This window comes from Bufo bufo, chromosome 8 (assembly GCF_905171765.1).
Source record: "Bufo bufo chromosome 8, aBufBuf1.1, whole genome shotgun sequence".
Lineage (NCBI taxonomy): Eukaryota > Metazoa > Chordata > Amphibia > Anura > Bufonidae > Bufo > Bufo bufo.
The window spans coordinates 161,757,889-161,777,333 of record NC_053396.1 but is presented as its reverse complement, the minus strand read 5'-3'; the positions used below and the strand labels follow the sequence as shown (position 1 = coordinate 161,777,333).

Below are 19,445 nucleotides of genomic sequence, written 5' to 3'. Positions count from 1 at the left end.
TTATATATTGGGAGTCCCCTTCTTCCCAATCAGCACTCCAGAAAGGAGAAGATTGTAAATGCATGTGGCTCCATCCTTTGAAGATTATGTGTGTTTTGATAACAGCCTAGTACTTCACAACTCCCATAAATTACAATGGATAGAGTTGCGCGCATAGGAAACCATTGCTCTAACTTACATAGTCCTTTCTGGAGTGCCAAACAAGGGTCAAAGAACCCTATTCTCCTTATATATGGGGACCACTGCTTATCTCTCTGACCTGGAAACTACATGTGAGCAGCCACAAACCAACTTGCATTTCTGAGTGTAGAAGGTTGGGGGCCATAAAAAATGCCAGGCCACAAGTTGTATATCCCTAGTCTATGGAAATGGGCCATTTGAATCTGCACAATACTTCTGACTAGCTAAAAGGGCACACTTGATGGCAGCAGGGCACATTGCTGACTACTGGGGGCATTTCATTTTTACATCAAAACTGGAAATTGCATTCATTAGTTTTAGGCATACAGATGTCCCTACTCATTCACCAGATGACACAGCGTCTAAAGCTCATGTCACGAAAAGGCACCAATGGTCAGCAGAAAAGTGTCTAAATTGGTCTGTTCCACCAAAATCTCTAGTGTAAGGCCAGCTTAACAAACCCATCTTGCAGTCAGTGTGCCACCATCCAGGGCTGTGTGCATGAGCACAGACTAAGCTTTACACAAAAGGTAAAGACTTAAAAGGTTATCAAATATTGGTTAAACCAGCACTCACCATCCAAAACACATCTAAAACCAAGTGATTGAACAGCTAAAATTTATTTGAATAAATGTTAAAATATCGATGAATAATCTAAGAAATTCTTGAAACTACATATAGGTAAGGCTGGTTTCCAGCCTGCATTTGTGGGAGGGGCGTCTGGCTTTATATTCCGCTCACTCCCGTCCAGCCAGGCGCCCGAGCTTCACGCATTACTGCGGCTTACGCTCCTCCTTCAGTATCGTCACTTCCGGGTATCGCGGTCACGTGCCTCCGCCGCCAGTTCCGCCGCCAGCCTGCCAGGTAATCGGGGTGTCGCGTCCCCACTCTACTTTCACGTTCGCCCGGGTTACTGGCTTCGGGGGGTTGCCCGGTGGGATGCCGCTCTCCCCCAGCATGTTCCGCCCACGCAGGCACAGGCGGCCGGGTCGGGGGAGCGGTGTCCTAACTCAGCACACTTCCATTTATGCCGCTCTGCATAAGGCTCATTAAAGAGTTCAGGGGCCAGCGGCAGCGCCGCGGCGTGGCTTTGTTTGCATGCACTAAAAGTACTCATTAATTCTGTGGTTTTGGTGCAGGGGTTTTCCTGTGTCACGGCGGGGTTTTGTTCATATGCCTTTATAACAGCGCTGTCTGCACTTTAGGTACTCGCGAATTCTGATGTTATGGTGCAGGGGTGCTCCTGTGTCGGGGCGAGTCGGCGTGTTATGCCTCGGGAGCTGCGCTGTCAGCTCTGGAGGCATGCACGGTTCTCAGGTTTGGTGCAGGGGTACTCCTGTGTCCAGGGGGGCTTCGCTACATTCATGCCTCCTGAACCCCTCCGGCAGGTCACCAGCGGGTTTAGGAGCTGCAATGCTGGGTGTTAAAAGAAAAAAAAAAAAAAAAAGGGGGGGCGTTATTTTTAAAAAAAAAAAAAAAAAAAAAGAAACAATATATCAATTCACGCTTATTTCTGGGTTCGAAATCCTCCAGCATCATGGTGCCAGAATTTGCGAGGGGATTTTTTCACGTTACTTCCCGGTTCCCCCTTTTGCGGGGTCCTGGGATCACCCAGGTTGTCAATGTCCCTGGATCGCCCAGGTTGTCTATGTCTCTGGATCACCCAGGTTGTCAATGTCCCTGGATCACCCAGGTTGTCAGTGTCCCTGGATCGCCCAGGTTGTCAGTGTCCCTGGATCGCCCAGGTTGTCGGTGTCCCTGGATCGCCCAGGTTGTCAGTGTCCCTGGATCGCCCAGGTTGTCAGTGTCCCTGGATCGCCCAGGTTGTCTGTGTCCCTGGATCGCCCAGGTTGTCAATGTCCCTGGATCGCCCAGGTTGTCAGTGTCCCTGGATCGCCCAGGTTGTCAATGTCCCTGGATCGCCCAGGTTGTCAATGTTCCTGGATCGCCCAGGTTGTCAGTGTTCCTGGATCGCCCAGGTTGTCAGTGTCCCTGGATCGCCCAGGTTGTCAGTGTCCCTGGATCGCCCAGGTTGTCAGTGTCCCTGGATCGCCCAGGTTGTCTGTGTCCTTGGATCACCCAGGTTGTCAGTGTCCCTGGATCGCCCAGGTTGTCAGTGTCCCTGGATCGCCCAGGTTGTCTGTGTCCCTGGATCACCCAGGTTTTCAATGTCCCTGGATCGCCCAGGTTGTCTGGGTCTCCGGTTTATTCTTAGGGTCTGTTTATGTTCTTTAAATCCTATCCTTGTATTGTTCCTCCCTTTAGTTCGGACTTTAGTTGTACGCGTTCCACGTTTTCGACCAGGCAATTCCGGAGCGCTCTCTGGTAAGTCAGTTCATAGAGGGTTCGCAAGGCAGGGTTAAAATTTCGGTTCTACTCAGGGTCATTTTCCTTTCATTAGCTCCATCTTTGGCATTTGGGGTTTTTGGGGCCGTGCTTCCAAACTCAGTCGTGTCCTACCAGGTAGGTGGTTCGTCCGATGGGCATTTTTTACTTTATTGTTTCTCACATTCTTCCGTCCGGCCTCTTCGCATACGTCTGTTTCGTTGCTTTTTCTGGGTGTTCTTTACTCGTCTTTTTTCTCAGGTCAGATATGTCCCACGTCTCCTCCGATATGGTCGATAACGTCTCCATACCTGGAACTCCCGTCTCTGGGCGCGACAGCGGTACATCATTAAGAAGCTGGACGGTGCCTAGATTGGTCGCCGAACTCAACCGCAGGGGGATACGGCATCCGGCGTCCGCTCGCAAGGCCGAATTGTATCGCCTGCTGATGACGGCCCCGGCCCCGATGGCGGGCCCTTCCAACCCGGATGCTATACAGCTGGCCTTAGCTCAGATTCAGTCGTCCATCGCTGGGCTGGCTGGCTCAGTTTCGGAACATTCAGGCTAGGTAGCGGTCCTGGAATCCAGGCCCACGGTTCCACCGCAATTTCCAGGGTCGGCAGTCACCCCTGCCATTCCGCTGGACGTTGCAGGTAGGCCTTCTGTCACCCCTCAGATCGCCCCTTCCCACTTCGTCCCCGAGCATATTAAAAAGGATATCCTGGCGGGCAAGGACGTGAACCTCGCATCCATCCTTATTGCCTCCCAGGATATTTCAGAGAATCGGGTCGTCAACTGCGGAGAGGTATCTGTGGTATTGAGAGCTAAGGATGCTCGGCTCAATAGGAAACTATCTATGTCCGAGTTTGTCCTGGCCTTCAGCCTTTACAGGGACGTGGTGTGTTCTGCTCAACCAGATCGCAGGGCAGAGCTGGACACTTACTTGTACCGGATTGCGGACTTGGGGCACAAATACGGCGGCACGGCTTTTTACGATTATCATCGTTCTTTTTCGGCTAAAGCCGCGGCCGCTTTGAGTCAGTTCCAGTTCGTGTCTAGCTGGGCGGAGCTGGATATGGAATTGTTTTGCCGGCATTTTGCGGGTCTCAAGGCCCCCCTCTGTGCTACCTGCCAGTCCATTTTTCATTCTACCGACTGGTGTCCCAATCCGGTGCAAGCCCCACAGTCAGCCCCCTCGGCAGGTCCTTCTGGGTCATCCAGGTCTTCCCCGTCGTTAGATAAGCTGGGCAGACCCATCGTGTTTCTCGGGGGCAACCAGGTTTGCAATAATTTTAACGCCAAGGGATGTGCCTTCAATTCCTGCCGGGCGCTCCATATTTGTTCCCTTGTTTTCGGGCCCATCCCCGCTCCTCCTGTCCCAGGAGGGCAGCCAAGGATTCCTGACTAGCCGACATTAGTTTGGGGTTACTGGCTGCTCTCCTGCGGGACCACCCTGATCGGCTTTTTGTCTCCTTCTTGTTGGATGGGTTCCGAGAGGGTTTCCATACGGGCCTCATTACTCTCCCGCAGGGCTGTTGGACGGGTCCTAACCTGCTATCCGCGGCCAACGATCCTGAGGCTGTCACCTCTCTCATCCAACTGGAGGTCGACAAGGGGTTTGTCATCGGTCCGTTCGCAGACATTCCTTTCCAGTCCTGGCGCATCAGTCCCATTGGTCTTGTTACTAAACTGTCATCTAATAAAAAGCGTCTCATTTACGACCTCTCTGCGCCTCATATGTCGGCCATCCCGAGTCTCAATTCTCTCATCCCATCCGAGGAGTATTCAATGCAATATTCCTCGGTCGACGAGGCAATTCAGTACATTTTGCTGGCAGGGGCCGGGGCTTGGTTGGCTAAAGTAGATATAGCCGATGCTTTCAAGCAGCTTCCTATCCACCCTCAGCTTTGGAAGTATTATGGCTTCAAGTGGGCGGGCAATTACTACTTCGCCAACCGTCTCACTTTCGGGTCTAAAAGTAGCCCGTGGCTTTTCGACCAACTAGCCAAAGCACTGCACTGGATCCTTACCCATCATGGCGGGTTATCCATGGTAGTTCACTACCTGGATGACTTCCTTATGGTAGAAAGTCCTAGTCAGGTCCCATCCATTCCTCACACTCTTTTGGATATTTTTGCCCGTCTTCAGGTCCCTGTCGCTGCCGCCAAGACGGAGGGTCCGGCCACCCAGGGTCACCTTCTTGGGCATAATTCTGGATACAGTAAGCTGGAGGCCAGCCTCCCCAGCGAGAAATTGCATCGGATCCGATCTGCCATCTCTCGGGCGGTCCGGTCCCTCTCTTTGACCAAGGTCGAGTTGCAATCCTTGCTGGGGATGCTTAATTTCGCCACCAGAATCATGCCTCAAGGCAGGACCTTTCTCGCCAGTTTATTATCTCTGTTGCCCTCCGCTCCAGAGCAGGATTCTGTTGTCCATCTCGACGGTCATGCCATCGCGGACCTGTGCATGTGGGACAGTTTTCTGTCCACTTGGAATGGCATTTCACTATTCGTGCCACAGTGGGGTTCAGCTTCTCCTCTCGTCTTTTCTGATGCCGCGGGGTCATTCGGGTTCGCTGCCATTTTCAGGTCCCATTGGTTGGCCGCCGGATGGCCGCCAGAATTGGCCTCTGATCCTGCTGCTCTTAAATCCTCTCCCCTCCTGGAACTATATCCCGTAGTGGCGGCAGCCCAGGTTTGGGGTCACCTTTGGTCTAATTCGTCCGTGTCCTTTGTCACGGATAGTCAGACCTTGGTGGACATCGTTAACAAAGGCAGGGCCCAGTCGTTCAAGATCATGGCTTTTTTGCGCAAGCTAGTCTGGCTGTCCCTCCGCCACAATTTTCATTTCCGATGCATACATATATCAGGCGAGCAGAATAGGGCCGCGGACGCTCTTTCCCGCTTTAATTTCCCGTTTTTTTCCAGGAAGTGCCCGACGCGGATCGGTCAGGTGCGCCCGTGCCTCATTTCAGCACCCTCACCCTGGGCTAGATGTCCTCATAGACGAAGCCAAGGGTCTGGTCAGAAAGTCTCTTTCGCATAATACAGCGAGGAATTACCAGGCCGGCTTGAGGGCGTTCGATAAATTCTCCAGAACTCACCCAAGGGGTCTTCATTCCGAAACGGCTCACATCATGGCCTTTTTAGCCCATTGTCACTACCAACTGGGGCTGTCACACAATACCATCAAACTCTATTTAGCTGGGCTGCAACACCACTTCATGATGGATGATCCACACCGCGGGTCCTTTTTCTCTGTTCAGGCCATTAAGGCCACCCTTCGGGGTATTCAGAAAGAGGGTCAGGGGTCCCAGAGCCGTAGGCAACCCGTGTCTAGCGAGTTGTTTAGGGCTCTCTCCTCGTCTTTGGACGGTCATCCTTTTGGGCCCTCCACTAGCTTGGTCTTGAAAGCAGCCATGTACCTCATTTTTTATGGGTTTCTTAGGCCGGGGGAAGTTTTAGCCGGTCCGAACCGTCAGGGTCACCCGTTGAAACAGCATCTGTCTTGGGGCCGAGGTTGCTACAACTCTTCTCCTTCCCTCTACTAAGACCAGTCAGACGGGTCCCCCTACTGCAATCAAATTTTATTCCGTCCTCCAACTTATGGTGCCCAGTTCAGGTGCTGCACCAATTATTATCACTCATTCGGGTCGGTCCTTCAGATAGTCCTCTCCTGCCGCACGCCGGCAAACCCCTTACCGCCACACGGTTCATTACCTGCAATCCGTGCTCTTGCCCAAGGTTTAGGATACGACCCCAAAATTATATCAGGGCATTCTTCCGCATAGGGGCAGCTTCTGCCGCATCACGACATCAGGTGCCAGCTCACGTCATTCGAAGCATGGGGCGTTGGCGGTCCTCTTGCTACACTAGATATATTCCTGATCCTCAATTTGAGATCGCACGTGCCTTTTGTTCTTTGGCTTTGTAAATCATGTAATAAAATGTTGTTACTAATGGTTTGTTTTTGCCCCCTTTTCTTGGTGTACCCTCGTCGTGGCTCCCGGCATAATTCAGCCACCTTGCTCAGGGCAGGGGTCTCTGCGTACGATGACGTTTCCTAGCCCTGACCATAAATAGGTAAGGCTGGTTCCAGCCTGCATTTGTGGGAGGGGCGTCTGGCCTTATATTCCGCTCACTCCCGTCCAGCCAGGCGCCCGAGCTTCACGCCCCCCCCCCCCCCCCCCTTTTTCCAAGGTTTCCCTGGGTATGCCCCCTTTTCTTGGTGTACCCTCGTCGTGGCTCCCGGCATAATTCAGCCACCTTGCTCAGGGCAGGGGTCTCTGCGTACGCTGACGTTTCCTAGCCCTGACCATAAATACATATAATACAATGTAAAATATGAATAAAAATATTTAAAAAAGAATCTTATTTTACATTCTTATTCTTATTTTTATATTTTTATATATATATATTTATATTTTTATATATTTTTTTTATATTTTTTTATATTTTTATTTATATTTATATGTAGTTTCAAGAATTTTTATGTCTACCGATTTCTTAGATTATTCATCGATATTTTAACATTTATTCGAATAAATTTTAGCTATTTTAGCTTGGTTTTAGATGTGTTTTGGATGGTGAGTGCTGGTTTAACCAATATTAATTACCATTTTCAAGCCCTCAAGTGACTGGGTGAGCCACTTATAAACCAAGCACCCTTACCAATAGTATTTGAGTAAAGTGAGCCACTATAACACTTTTAAACTTTTACAAAGACTTAAAAGGGTTATCCCATCTCAACTAGGGATGAGCGAATCGACTTCGGATGAAACATCCAAAGTCGATTCGCTCATCTCTAATCTCAACCTTTGTTGCATATCACAAGGATATAACACAAATGTCATATATCTCAAGAACTGGACCTCTGAAGCAAAAGGAAAGCAGTCGCGCTTGCACAGCTTGCTCTCCATTCACTGCTATAAGGCTTCTAAAAATAACTGAGTGCACTCACTATTTGCATAGCAGTGAATGGAGTGGACGCAGTGCAAGCACTGTGCACTCCCCTTCACTTTGGGAGCCCCGTTCTGCAGAAAGAAGTGGTTCCCAAAGGTGGGACCCACACCCATCTTAACAATATGCCACAAATGTTGACATGGAAAACCCATTTAATATCCACATCACATTTGGCACACATCACCAAAAAATATGGAGACATTCAGATGCAGTCAACTTCAATATGCATTCTCACTGCAGAGCTTGAGGTAAGACTGGTTTCCTGGAACAGATGAAGCAGGAGTAAGCTTGTCAAATTTAGCATATCCCAGTTAGATATTAAAGTTAAACCCAATGCATTCCCATAGGCGCACTGCACAAATAATATATAAAGCTAGATACAAGTATTTTTTGCATTATAGGTCGATAATGTACAATAAGTAAACTTTGATGACTGTTGCTAATAATCTGCAGATTTTGGATGAACATGCCAGGACATAATTACCCTGAAATATAGCTGCATTCTGAATTATCAGGAACTTCAGTTTAGCGCTGGCAGTCTGAATGAGCTGCTCCATGTTTACACGAGAGGCAACTTGATATCTCTCCTCCATTTTCTTGGAACAACATGTTGAGGTTTTTGTGACACAGACTTGTAGATCTGATCCTGGAAGAAAAGAAAGTAAATATTTACTATCAGATTCACTGAAGCACAACGCAGAAAATATACAGTATATGCGATCTACAACTTCCTCCAAATATGAACAGTTTAAAATGTTGCTTTTTTATGTACAAATATTTATTTTCTTATTATTAACAAAGTGATTCTAGAAAATGTATCACTACTTTGACCATTATAAGGGTCATTTAAAGACTACCCCTAATGGTTCATGTAACGTGTGTACAGTAAGTTTTTAATCTAGAGCTCTTTGCTGTTTATTAGCTTCATCAGACTGCAGGTTGCACACGCCATTAATTTCAATTTTAAGTAAAATATCAATAATGAAGTAGATAGATTTAGATAGGAAGACAGATAGTACTTGAATATGTTTCCCCCAAACAAGGAATTATATTTAAACAAAAAAACATTAAATCCTGCAGTTTTCACACTGGCCACTAAGCCTAATAGTAGGTGCGACTTCTTGTACAGATCACTTTACTGCAGTCAAATGTAGGTGATTGTAGGAGACAGAAGCACTTTTTTTTGTCCTGCCAAGTATCAAATACATTTTTGCTGCATGTAATCGAAGAAGAAGAAGAATTATGGGGGGGTTGGGGCAGAACACAAAAACTGTATAATCAATGGTACAGTCATAATACTGCTTACTATAATGCTGATTTCTTGGAAATACTTGCTTCTTCATATTCAGCTGTGGCTCCAATGCCATGATATTTGCTTTTTAATATGCAAATTAGGTGCTTGGTGCAAAGAGGACAACACTATTGCTCTTGGTGAACCTAAACCCAGACCTTTTCTGTGGGTTCCCTATCAATCTTCCCTGGTCCTGTTCATTCGTATATTAGAACATGAGCACTTTAGCCTTGTAAACAAATGTGCTGCATACTGTGTATGATTACGTCGGTTGGAGCAGAGCTTTGGGTGTTACACAAAATGACGGATTTCAAGCAACAGATCAAGAACAGAAAAGCAGCATTATACTAAAGTGATCTAAACCAGTTTGTCATTGGCCATGGTTGCATGGGAGATCGCTGACAGAATCCTTCTAACGACTTTTAATGAGCAAGTTCCAAAAATAACTTTTTAACACATTATACAGCATGGGTAGACAGACTACTCTACACTTTGTCATTAGTCAAAACACTACATTTTTATTTAGTAGTCAGACAATAGCAGCTTCCAAAAGAAATAGTTATAAGAACATGGGGTGGGTTAGGGGGGGTTCTCTGGGAATAAATAAAATTACTGAAAATACTTAGGCCCCTTGCAGACGAGCATTCCTCCCGCAGCGAGTCTGTATCGCAGCACCCAGTCTGACCTCCCAGCGCTGATGGGATTCACATAGCATTATATTGATTTATGATGCTATGTAACCCTTACAAGTTCTGGAATGTATTGGATAACACTGGCAGCATTATGCCAGTATTATCCAATACATTCCAGAACTGTAAGGGTTGCATAGCATCATAAATCAATATAATGCTATGTGACCCCAGGCAGCGCTGGGAGGTCAGGCCGGGAGCTGCGTTGCGGACTCGCTGCGGGAGGAACGCTTGTCTGCAAGGTGCCTTAAAGTTTATTGTCCCACAAAAAATATTTCACAGTTTTCAGACCAGCACCTAGATCTGAATACTTTATTAATTGCATGCCTCCTGTGTTGTCATAGGGAGAGAGGTTCATCAGAATAGACAAGCCATCTGAGCTGTCAGCTTGATATAAATTTAGCAGAGCAATGAATAAGGAGATACCTAGATGCATGTGAGGTACAGGGCTGGTTCTAGCTTTGTTAGAAAGTTATTGTTGTGTACTATATGATGTCTGATGTTTTACATCAGTCATGTGATAACCCCTTTAAATATTACTTTATTATAAATTCCCAAATACCTTTCATTAGTTATAATGGCTTGCTTTGTCTGGGGAGCAATTATCAGAGGAAATAAAATGGCCATTGTCCTATTAATACACACAAAACCTGTCCTAATCACACAAGTAACTTCAGAATACTAAGCTAAAGAGCTGCCTCGTCCTCCTTTCCTGAATACAGCTGAGAAGATCTACAGCTGAATCTTTGTAAGAATGGAGTTCACGAGGAGACAGAGAAGTACAGAGAGGAGGTGGGAATGTGAGCATCAGCACTTGTGTGCCGTCTCCATTACCACCGCCCCACATTACCACAGTCTGTCCTGTCCGTCCTCTCTGTACTTCATGTCTCCTCATGAACTCCATTCCTACAGAGATTCATCTAAAGATCGTATCACCTATATTCAGGATCATAATCCCTGACAAGTAGAGCAGAGAGGAGGCAGCTTTTTAGCTCAGTGTTGTGAAGTAACTTCCCCTACTGTGTTTTGTGTGTACTAATAGGATGGCGGCCATTTTATTTTCCCTGATGGTTGCACCCTAGACAAAACAAGCCATTATAACCAATGGAAGGTATTTGGGAATATATTTATAATTTATAATACATTTCAGTAATTTTATTTGATGAATTCCCATATTACAGATACAGGTCAGTATCATAGTAGCCAAGAAGGCACAAAAAATGCTATGCTTTTGGCTATTAGGAAGGCACAATGAGTACACAGGAGTCATAGTTTAGGAGTCCGATATATTCACAATAAGATTGCTTCTGCTGACCCTTAGGGCCTTGATTGACAGACTGGTGTGAAAAGAGAAAATTAATTTCTGGGGTGTTGAACTGTACCATTATTAAAATTATTGCGGCATAAGCCACTAAATAAGGCGCCAGTAGTATAGAAAACATCCTTGACCATTCATTCATACTTCTCTCTTCTCCTCTCCTCACTTCTTCCCACAATAGACTCCAAGATTTCTCCAGTGCATCCCTCATACTCTGGAACTCGCTACCCCAACATATCAGACTCTCACCAACAGTGGAATCCTTCAAAAGAAACCTGAAAACCCACCTCTTCAGACAAGCCTACAACCAGTGACCCTGCTGCCTCTATACCGCCATGACCAACTTCACCCGCTCCTACTGTGTCCTTCTCCCATACCATGTAGATTGTAAGTCCTCACAGGCAGGGCCCTCTCTCCTTCTGTACCAGTTTGTAACTCGTCTTGTTTATGATTAGTGCAATTGTCTGTATTATGTAGGTATACCTCTTCTCATATGTACAGTGCTATGGAATGAATAGCGCTTTAATAATAAATAATAATATTATAATAATAATAATAATTCATCTTAAAAAAAGGGAGATTAGTAGTTCAATGCACAAAACAGCAGCCATTACTGGCCATAACTAGGGATGAGCGAACACCTGGAAGTTCAGGTTCGCCGGGTTCAGCCGAACTTGACCCCGAACCCCATTGAAGTCAATAGGGACCCGAATTTTGGGGCACTAAAATGCCTGTAAAATAGACATAATAAGGGCTAGAGGGCTGCAAAAGGAAGCAAAATGGAAGTAAGAGCAGGACAATTGCCCTGCAAACAAATGTGGATAGGGAAATTACTTAAAATAACATAGAATAGAAAAAAAAAATAATAATAATAATCTTGAACTAGGAGGTGGAGGTCAAAGTAGAGTAGGAGGTTGAGGAGGCGGTGGACGTGGCGGTGTAGGTGGAAGCGGCGGTGGAAGAGGAGGTAGCCAACACCGTTTTCGTTTGTTTTTTTTATTTACATTTTTTCTTTCTATATTTTTTTAAAAATAAATTTGGGAAGACCCCAAAACATTGGGAAATAGAAAAGAGAATGCAAGGAGAAAGTGCACTGGAGAATAACAATGGCTGGGTGCGGCCGGTATACTTGTCTACTCAGCACAAGGTACGGACGAGTCCTGTGGGATCCATGCCTGGTTCATTTTAATGAACGTGAGCTTGTCAGCATTGGCTGTGGACAGGCGGCCTGCACTTGTCCTGTGATCACCCCCCCTGCCGTGCTAAACACACGTTCAGACAATACACTGGCCGCAGGGCAGGCCAGCACCTCCAAGGCGTAAGGGCAAGGTCAGGCCATGTGTCCAATTTGGAGACCAGAAGTTAAATGGGGCAGAACCATCAGTCAGTACGTGTAGGCGTGTGCACATGTACTGGTTCCACCATGTTGCTGAAATGCTGCCTCCTGCCTAAGACGTTCCATATCAGCTGGTGGTGCTGGTTGTTGTGGTGTGCTGACAAAGCTTTTCCACATTTCGGCCATGCTAACCCTCCCTTCTGAGGTACTGGCGGTGCCCCAGCTGCGTTGGCGACTTCTTCCTCCTTCTCTGCCTTCGCCTTGTGCTTCCACTGAGCCCCCGCTGTCAGGTGGGAAAGCCACCAGCAGCGTGTCTACCAGCATGCACTTGTACTCGCGCATCTTCCTATCATGCTCCAGTGACGGAATTAAGGACGGCACATTGTCCTTGTAGCGGGGATCCAGCAGGGTGGCCACACAGTAATCAGCACTGGTTAAAATGTGGGCAACTCAGCGGTCGTTGCGCAGGCACTGCAGCATGGAGTCGCTCATGTGTGCCAGGCTGCCAAGAGGCAACGACAAGCTGTCCTCTGTGGGTGGTGTATCGTCTGTGTCCTCTGTATCCCCCCAGCCACGCTCCAGTGATGCCCATGAGCTGCTTTGGGTGCCACCCTGCTGTGAACACGGTTCCTCCTCCTCGTCCACATCCTCCAGAACTGTGCCCTGGATGGACAGTTTTGTACCTGGCCTCTGTTGGTGCAGGAACTCAACCTCTGAGCCACTTGTGAATGACTGGCCTGATAACCATGGAAATGATCCCTCTTCCTCCTGTGCCAAATCCTCTTCCATCATCACCCGAAGTGTTTTTTCAAGGAGACATAGAAGTGGGATAGTAACGCTGAGGACGGCATCATCGGCACTGGCCATGTTCATGGAGTACTCGAAACAGTGCAACATGGCACACATGTCCCGCATGGAGGCCCACTTGTTGGTGGTGAAGTGGTGCTGTTCCGCAGAGCGACCGTACATGCTGCAGCTGAAACTCCACTATCGCCTGCTGCTGCTCACACAGTCTCTCCAGCATGTTCAAGGTGGAGTTCCACCTTGTGGGTACGTCGCATATGAGGCGGTGGGCTGGAAGGCCGAAGTTACACTGCAGCTCAGACAGGCGAGCATCAGCAGGGTGAGAACGCCGAAAGCGAGCAGAGACAACCCGCACTTTCTGCAGCAGCTCTGACATATTGGGGTAATTTTTCAGGAATCTCTGCACCATCAAATTCAGCACATGCACCAGGCAAGGGATGTGCGTCAAACCGGCTAGATCCAGAGCTGCTTACGAGATTTCGCATGTTATCGCATACAACCAAGCCAGGCTTGAGGCTCATTGGCACCAACCACTCATCGGTCTGTTGTTCCATGCCCGTCCACAGTTCCTGCACGGTGTGGGCTTTTTCCCCCAAACAGATGAGTTTCAAAACTGCCTGCTGTCGTTTACCCCTGGCTGTGCTGAAGTTCGTGGTGAAGGTGTTACGCTGACCGGATGAGAAGGTGGAAGAGGAGGAAGTGGAGTAGGAGGAGAGGCAACAGGAGGCAAAGAAAAACGTCCTGCAATACTCGGTGGCGGAAGGACATGCACCAAACTGCTATCCACCTCAGGCCCAGCCGCCACTGCATTTCTCCAGTAGGGAGATATAACGTCCTTGCCCGTGCTTACTGGTCCACATATCAGTGGTTATGTGGACCTTGCCACAGATGGCGTTGCGCAGTGCACACCTGATTTTGTCCGCCACTTGGTTGTGCAGGGCAGGGATGTCTCACCTGGAAAAGTAGTGGCGGCTGGGAACAACAGCCACCACCATAAGGTTTTTAAAAGTCTCCATCTCCGCCAGACGGAATGATAGCATTTCAAAGGCCAGGAATTTTCAAATGCTGGAATTCAGGGACAGGGATCGTGGGTGGGTAGGAAAGTACTTCCTCTTTCTCTCCAGTGTTTGGGAGATGGACAGGTGAACGCTTCCATTGGACAGTGTGGAGATGCTTGGTGATGGTGACGGAGGTGGTGGCGTTGCTGCCACATCCTCTGTTTGCTGGGTGGCAGGTGCCACAGTCACTCCAGAGGGGGAGGAAGAGGTCGAGACTACAGCAGAAGAGGGAGCAGGAGGAGCCTGAGATCTTTCATGGTTTTTGAGGTGTTTACTCCACTGCAGCTCGTGCTTTGCAATTAGATGCCTGGTCATGCAGGTGGTGCTCAGGTTTAGAACATCTATGCTTTGCTTCAGGCTCTGATTGCACAGCGTGCAAACCACTCGCGTCTTGTCGTCAGCACATTGTCTGAAGAACTGCCACGCCAGGGAACTCCTTGGAGCTGGCTTTGGTGTGCTCAGTCCCTGGGTGTGGTGGGCAGTAGAAGGCGTACTGGCTAGGGGACGGCCACTCTGCTTTTGCACCATGCTGCCTCTTTTGCTGTGCGGCTGGCGCTGTGTGACCACCACCTCCTTCTCCGAACTGCACACGTTACTCACATGACCTTGATTCCATGTGGGGTCTAGGACCTCATCATCCGCCACATCATCTTCCACCCACTCTTACCCCTTCCCACTTTGCCAGTCTGCACAATGCAGGAAGCCGCAGCAGTTGACACCTGTGTTTCGTGATCATCAAAGACGTGCTGTGGTGGTCCTCCCATGTCCACATCCTGAAACATAAGTGGTTGGGCATTGGAGCATCTCTTCCACTTCTGGGCTAGGTGGATGGCCCAAGGAAACCCCGCTAGCAGAGTCATCAAAAAGCATAAGTGACTGCTGCATGACTTGGGGCTCAGACTGCTTGGCTGATTTGACAAATTAACTATATCAATTTCACTGTCACGTATGTGTACCTCACACAAAAAATGGGTATATGTCACCCACCGAACTAACAGACGGATTAACTGTATTTATTTCCCTGTCAGGTATGCAGTGCAGGTGTACCTCACAACAAGAATGGGAATATGTCACCCATCGAACTAACAGACAAATTAACTATGTCAATTTCACTGTCACGTATGCAATGCAGGTGTACCTCACACAAAAATTGGGTATATGTCACCCACCGAACTAACAGTCAGATTAACTGTATTAATTTCCCTGTCACGTATGCAGTGCAGGCGTACCTCACACCAGAAATGGGTATATGTCACCCACCAATCTAACAGACGGATTAATTATATCAATTTCACTGTCACGTATGAAATACTTCACACAAAATTGGGGTATATGTCACCCACCGAACTAACAGACAGATTAACTGTATTTAGTTCCCTGTCAGGTATGCAATGCGGTGTGTACATCACAACAAGAATGGGAATATGTCACCCACCACTCTAACAGACTAACTATATTAATTTCACTGTCACGTATGCAATGCTGGTGTACCTCACACAAAAATTGGGTATATGTCACCCACCGAACTAACAGACAGATTATCTATTATATTTTTGTGTCAGGGGTACAAAGATGGTGGATTTCACCCACAAAAGATCACTATAGTCACCCACAGAATTAACAGCCAGGTTTATTATTATATTTCTGTGTCAGGGGTGCAAAGCTGGTGCATTGCACCCACAAAAAATCTTTATACTGTAGGTTCACCCACAAAACAAATAGCCAGATTCATAACACTCTCCTCACTCCAGCTGCCTGCTTCCTGTCCCTGCACTACTCAGAGCTGATATGCGGTCCTACACGTGATCCAGCTTTTATAGAGGGCTGGGTCACATGATGCACCGGCCAATCACAGCCATTTCCATTAGTAGGCATGGCTATGATGGCTTCTAAGGTGCCTACAGCTTCAAAGCTTTTATTAAGTGCCCGAACACCGAACTCGAACTTTTCCGGCAAAGGTCGGTGCCGGGGTACCCGAACTCGCAAAGTTCGTACGGACCCGAACTTTACCAGTTCGGGTTCACTCAACACTAGCCATGACGCCACTGTGGTGAGTGAATATTTTTTTAGAAACCATGCGACATTCATACAAAAAAAAATGTCTATTATTAGTATAATTCTATGGAATTAAGAGTCCTTTCCTTTGCCTCATGATACTTTTCTTCCCATTTACTAATTGTTCTGCTACGCCGCGTCATTAAACACCCCCAACTTTCCAAATCTATATATATAAATAAATTAAACAGTCGGCTGCGGTTTGCCTGTAGGTTCAAGATTGCAAACACAGTATGATCACAAAAGGAATTAGATAAGCATCATAAAAATGGTGCTGCGAGTTCCTGTCACCATAGAAACATTACAAGTTCAAATATCATTTAGATTGTTTAAAGGTGCAGATCTGTACAGACATCATAAACACCCAGCTGCACAAAATTACTGTCTAATTGCTTTGCTTAATAAGTTTAACATGATATTTGCCTAATTTTTTTCCCTAATGAAATAGCTGATCTCCTCTAGGGACGGGAAGTTCTTTAGTGAAGGAATACTCCTCCTGCTCCCATTGATATTAAGATATCAGAGACTCAACATATTAATAAATAAAATAGATACTTTTTTGTTTTTACAATGGAACTCGATGATGAATAGATGCCATTGTCTGGCATCAGTCTGAGGCATTCGTTTAATGTACAGTACAGACCAAAAGTTTGGACACACCTTCTCATTCATAGAGTTTTCTTTATTTTCATGACTATGAAAATTGTAGATTCACAGCTGAAGACATCAAAACTAAGAATTAACACATGTGGAAATACAAACCGGAATTCCAAAAAGTTGGGACTCTAAACAAATTATGAATAAAAACTGAATGCAATGATGTGGAGATGGCAAATGTCAATATTTTATTTGTAATAGAACGTAGATGACAGATCAAACGTTTAATCCGAGTAAATGTATCATTTCAAAGGAAAAATACGTTGATTCAAATTTCACGGTGTCAACAAATCCCCAAAAGTTGGGACGAGTAGCAATAAGAGGCTGGAAAAAGTAAATTTGAGCATATGAAGAGCTGGAAGACCAATTAACACTAATTAGGTCAATTGACAACATGATTGGGTATAAAAAGAGCTTCTCAGAGTGGAAGTCTCTCAGAAGCCAAGATGGGTAGAGGATCACCAATTCCCAACATTGTTGCGCAGAAAGATAGTGGAGCAATATCAGAAAGGTGTCTTACCCAGCGAAAAATTGCAAAGACTTTGCATCTATCATCATCAACTGTTGCATAACATCATCTGAAGATTCAGAGAATCTGGAACAATCTCTGTGCGTAAGGTCAAGGCCGTAAAACCATACTGGATGCCCGTGATCTCCAGGCCCTTAAACAACACTGCACCACAAACAAGGAATGCTACTGTAAAGGAAATCACAGAATGGGCTCAGGGAATACTTCAGAAACCATTGTCAGTGAACACAATCCACCGTGCCATTCCGCCGTTGCCAGCTGAAACTCTACAGTGCAAAGAAGAAGCCATTTCTAAGCAAGATCCACAAGCTCAGGCATTTTCACTGGGCCAGGGATCATTTAAAATGGAGTGGTGGCAAAATGGAAGACTGTTCTGTGGTCAGACGAGTCACGATTCGAAGTTCTTTTTGGAAATCTGGGACGCCATGTCATCCGGACCAAAGAGGACAAGGACAACCCAAGTTGTTATCAACGCTCAGTCAGAAGCCTGCATCTCTGATGGTATGGGGTTGCATGAGTGCATGTGGCATGGGCAGCTTGCATGTCTGGAAAGGCACCATCAATGCAGAAAAATATATTCAGGTTCTAGAACAACATATGCTCCCATCCAGACGTCATCTCTTTCAGGGAAGACCCTGCATTTTCAACAAGATAATGCCAGACCACATTCTGCATCAATCACAACATCATGGCTGCGTAGGAGAAGGATCCGGGTACTGAAATGGCCAGGTCTGCAGTCCAGATCTTTCACCTATAGAACATTTGGCGCATCATAAAGAGGAAGGTGCAACAAAGAAGGCCCAAGACGATTGAACAGTTAGAGGCCTGTATTAGACAAGAATGGGGAGAGCATTCTATTTTCTAAACTTGAGAAAGCTGGTCTCCTCGGTCCCCAGACGTCTGTTGCGTGTTGTAAGAAGAAGGGGAGATGCCACACAGTGGTGAAAATGGCCTTGTCCCAACTTTTTGGGGATTTGTTGACACCATGAAATTCTGATTCAACATATTTTTCCCTTAAAATGGTACATTTTCTCAGTTTTAAACTTTTGTTCCGTGATTTATGTCTATTCTGAATAAATATTAGAAGTTGGCACCTCCACATCATTGCATTCAGTTTTTATTCACGATTTGTATAGTGTCCCAACTTTTTGGAATCTGGTTTGTATATACATAACAAACAAGTGTGAAACAACTGAAAATAATGTCATATTCTAGGTCTTTCAAAGTAGCCACCTTTTGCTTTGATTACTGCTTTGCACAACTCTTAAGCATTCTCTTGATGAGCTTCATGAGGTAGTCCCCTGAATGGTTTTCACTTCACAGGTGTGCCCTGTCAGGTTTAATAAGTGGGATTTCATGCCTTATAAATGGGGTTGGGACCATCAGTGCGTTGAGGAGAAGTCAGGTGGATACACAGCTGATAGTTCCTACTGAATAGACTGTTAGAATTGGTATTATGGCAAGAAAAAAGCAGCTAAGTAAAGAAAAACGAGTGGCCATCATTACTTTAAGAAATGAATGGTCAGTCAGTCAGCCGAAAATTTGGGAAAACTTTGAAAGTAAGGGATATTTTGACCATGAAGGAGAGTGATGGGGTGCTGCACCAGATGACCTGGTCTCCACCGTCACCGGACCTGAACCCAATCGAGATGGTTTGGGGTGAGCTGGACCGCAGAGTGAAGGCAAAAGGGCCAACAAGTGCTAAGCATCTCTGGGAACTCCTTCAAGACTGTTGGAAGACCATTTCAGGGGACTACCTCTTGAAGCTCATCAAGAGAATGCCAAGAGTGTGCAAAGCTAGTAATCAAAGCAAAAGGTGGCTACTTTGAAGAACTAGAATATGAGACATATTTTTAGTTGTTTCACAACTTGTTTGTTATGTATAAATTCCACATGTGTTAATTCATAGTTTTGATGCCTTCATAGTCCATGAAAATAAAGAAAACTTCATTGAAATGAGAAGGTGTGTACAAACTTTTGGTCTGTACAGTTATATGTTTTCTACGTTAAACGGATGGGGGAAAAACGTGATGTGGAACCCAGCCTAAGTCATATACGTCTCTGTACTCTCTTTATCTGGCACCCTTTGGCCCAGAAATCAGTATAATCAGGTATTAGACAGAAAAAGACTCCAGAACAGGAACTCATCTGATAATCAGCACTTCTACAGGTTCACCAGCAGGTCTTCAGCAGTCCATGCATGGTCAGACATGGAGACTGAACTGAAGCTACTGAAGATTAT

At 46.3% G+C, this 19,445-nt stretch overlaps 1 protein-coding gene across 1 annotated transcript in view; it reads right to left on the bottom strand.

The window, feature by feature from the left end:
- GPC3 (glypican 3) overlaps window positions 1-19,445 on the bottom strand; it is a 712,927-nt gene that overhangs the window by 636,391 nt on the left and 57,091 nt on the right. The window contains exon 2 of the mRNA XM_040442690.1: window positions 7,951-8,112. Within this exon, the coding sequence (XP_040298624.1) occupies window positions 7,951-8,112 (162 nt within the window). The remainder of the gene's footprint in view (window positions 1-7,950; window positions 8,113-19,445) is intronic.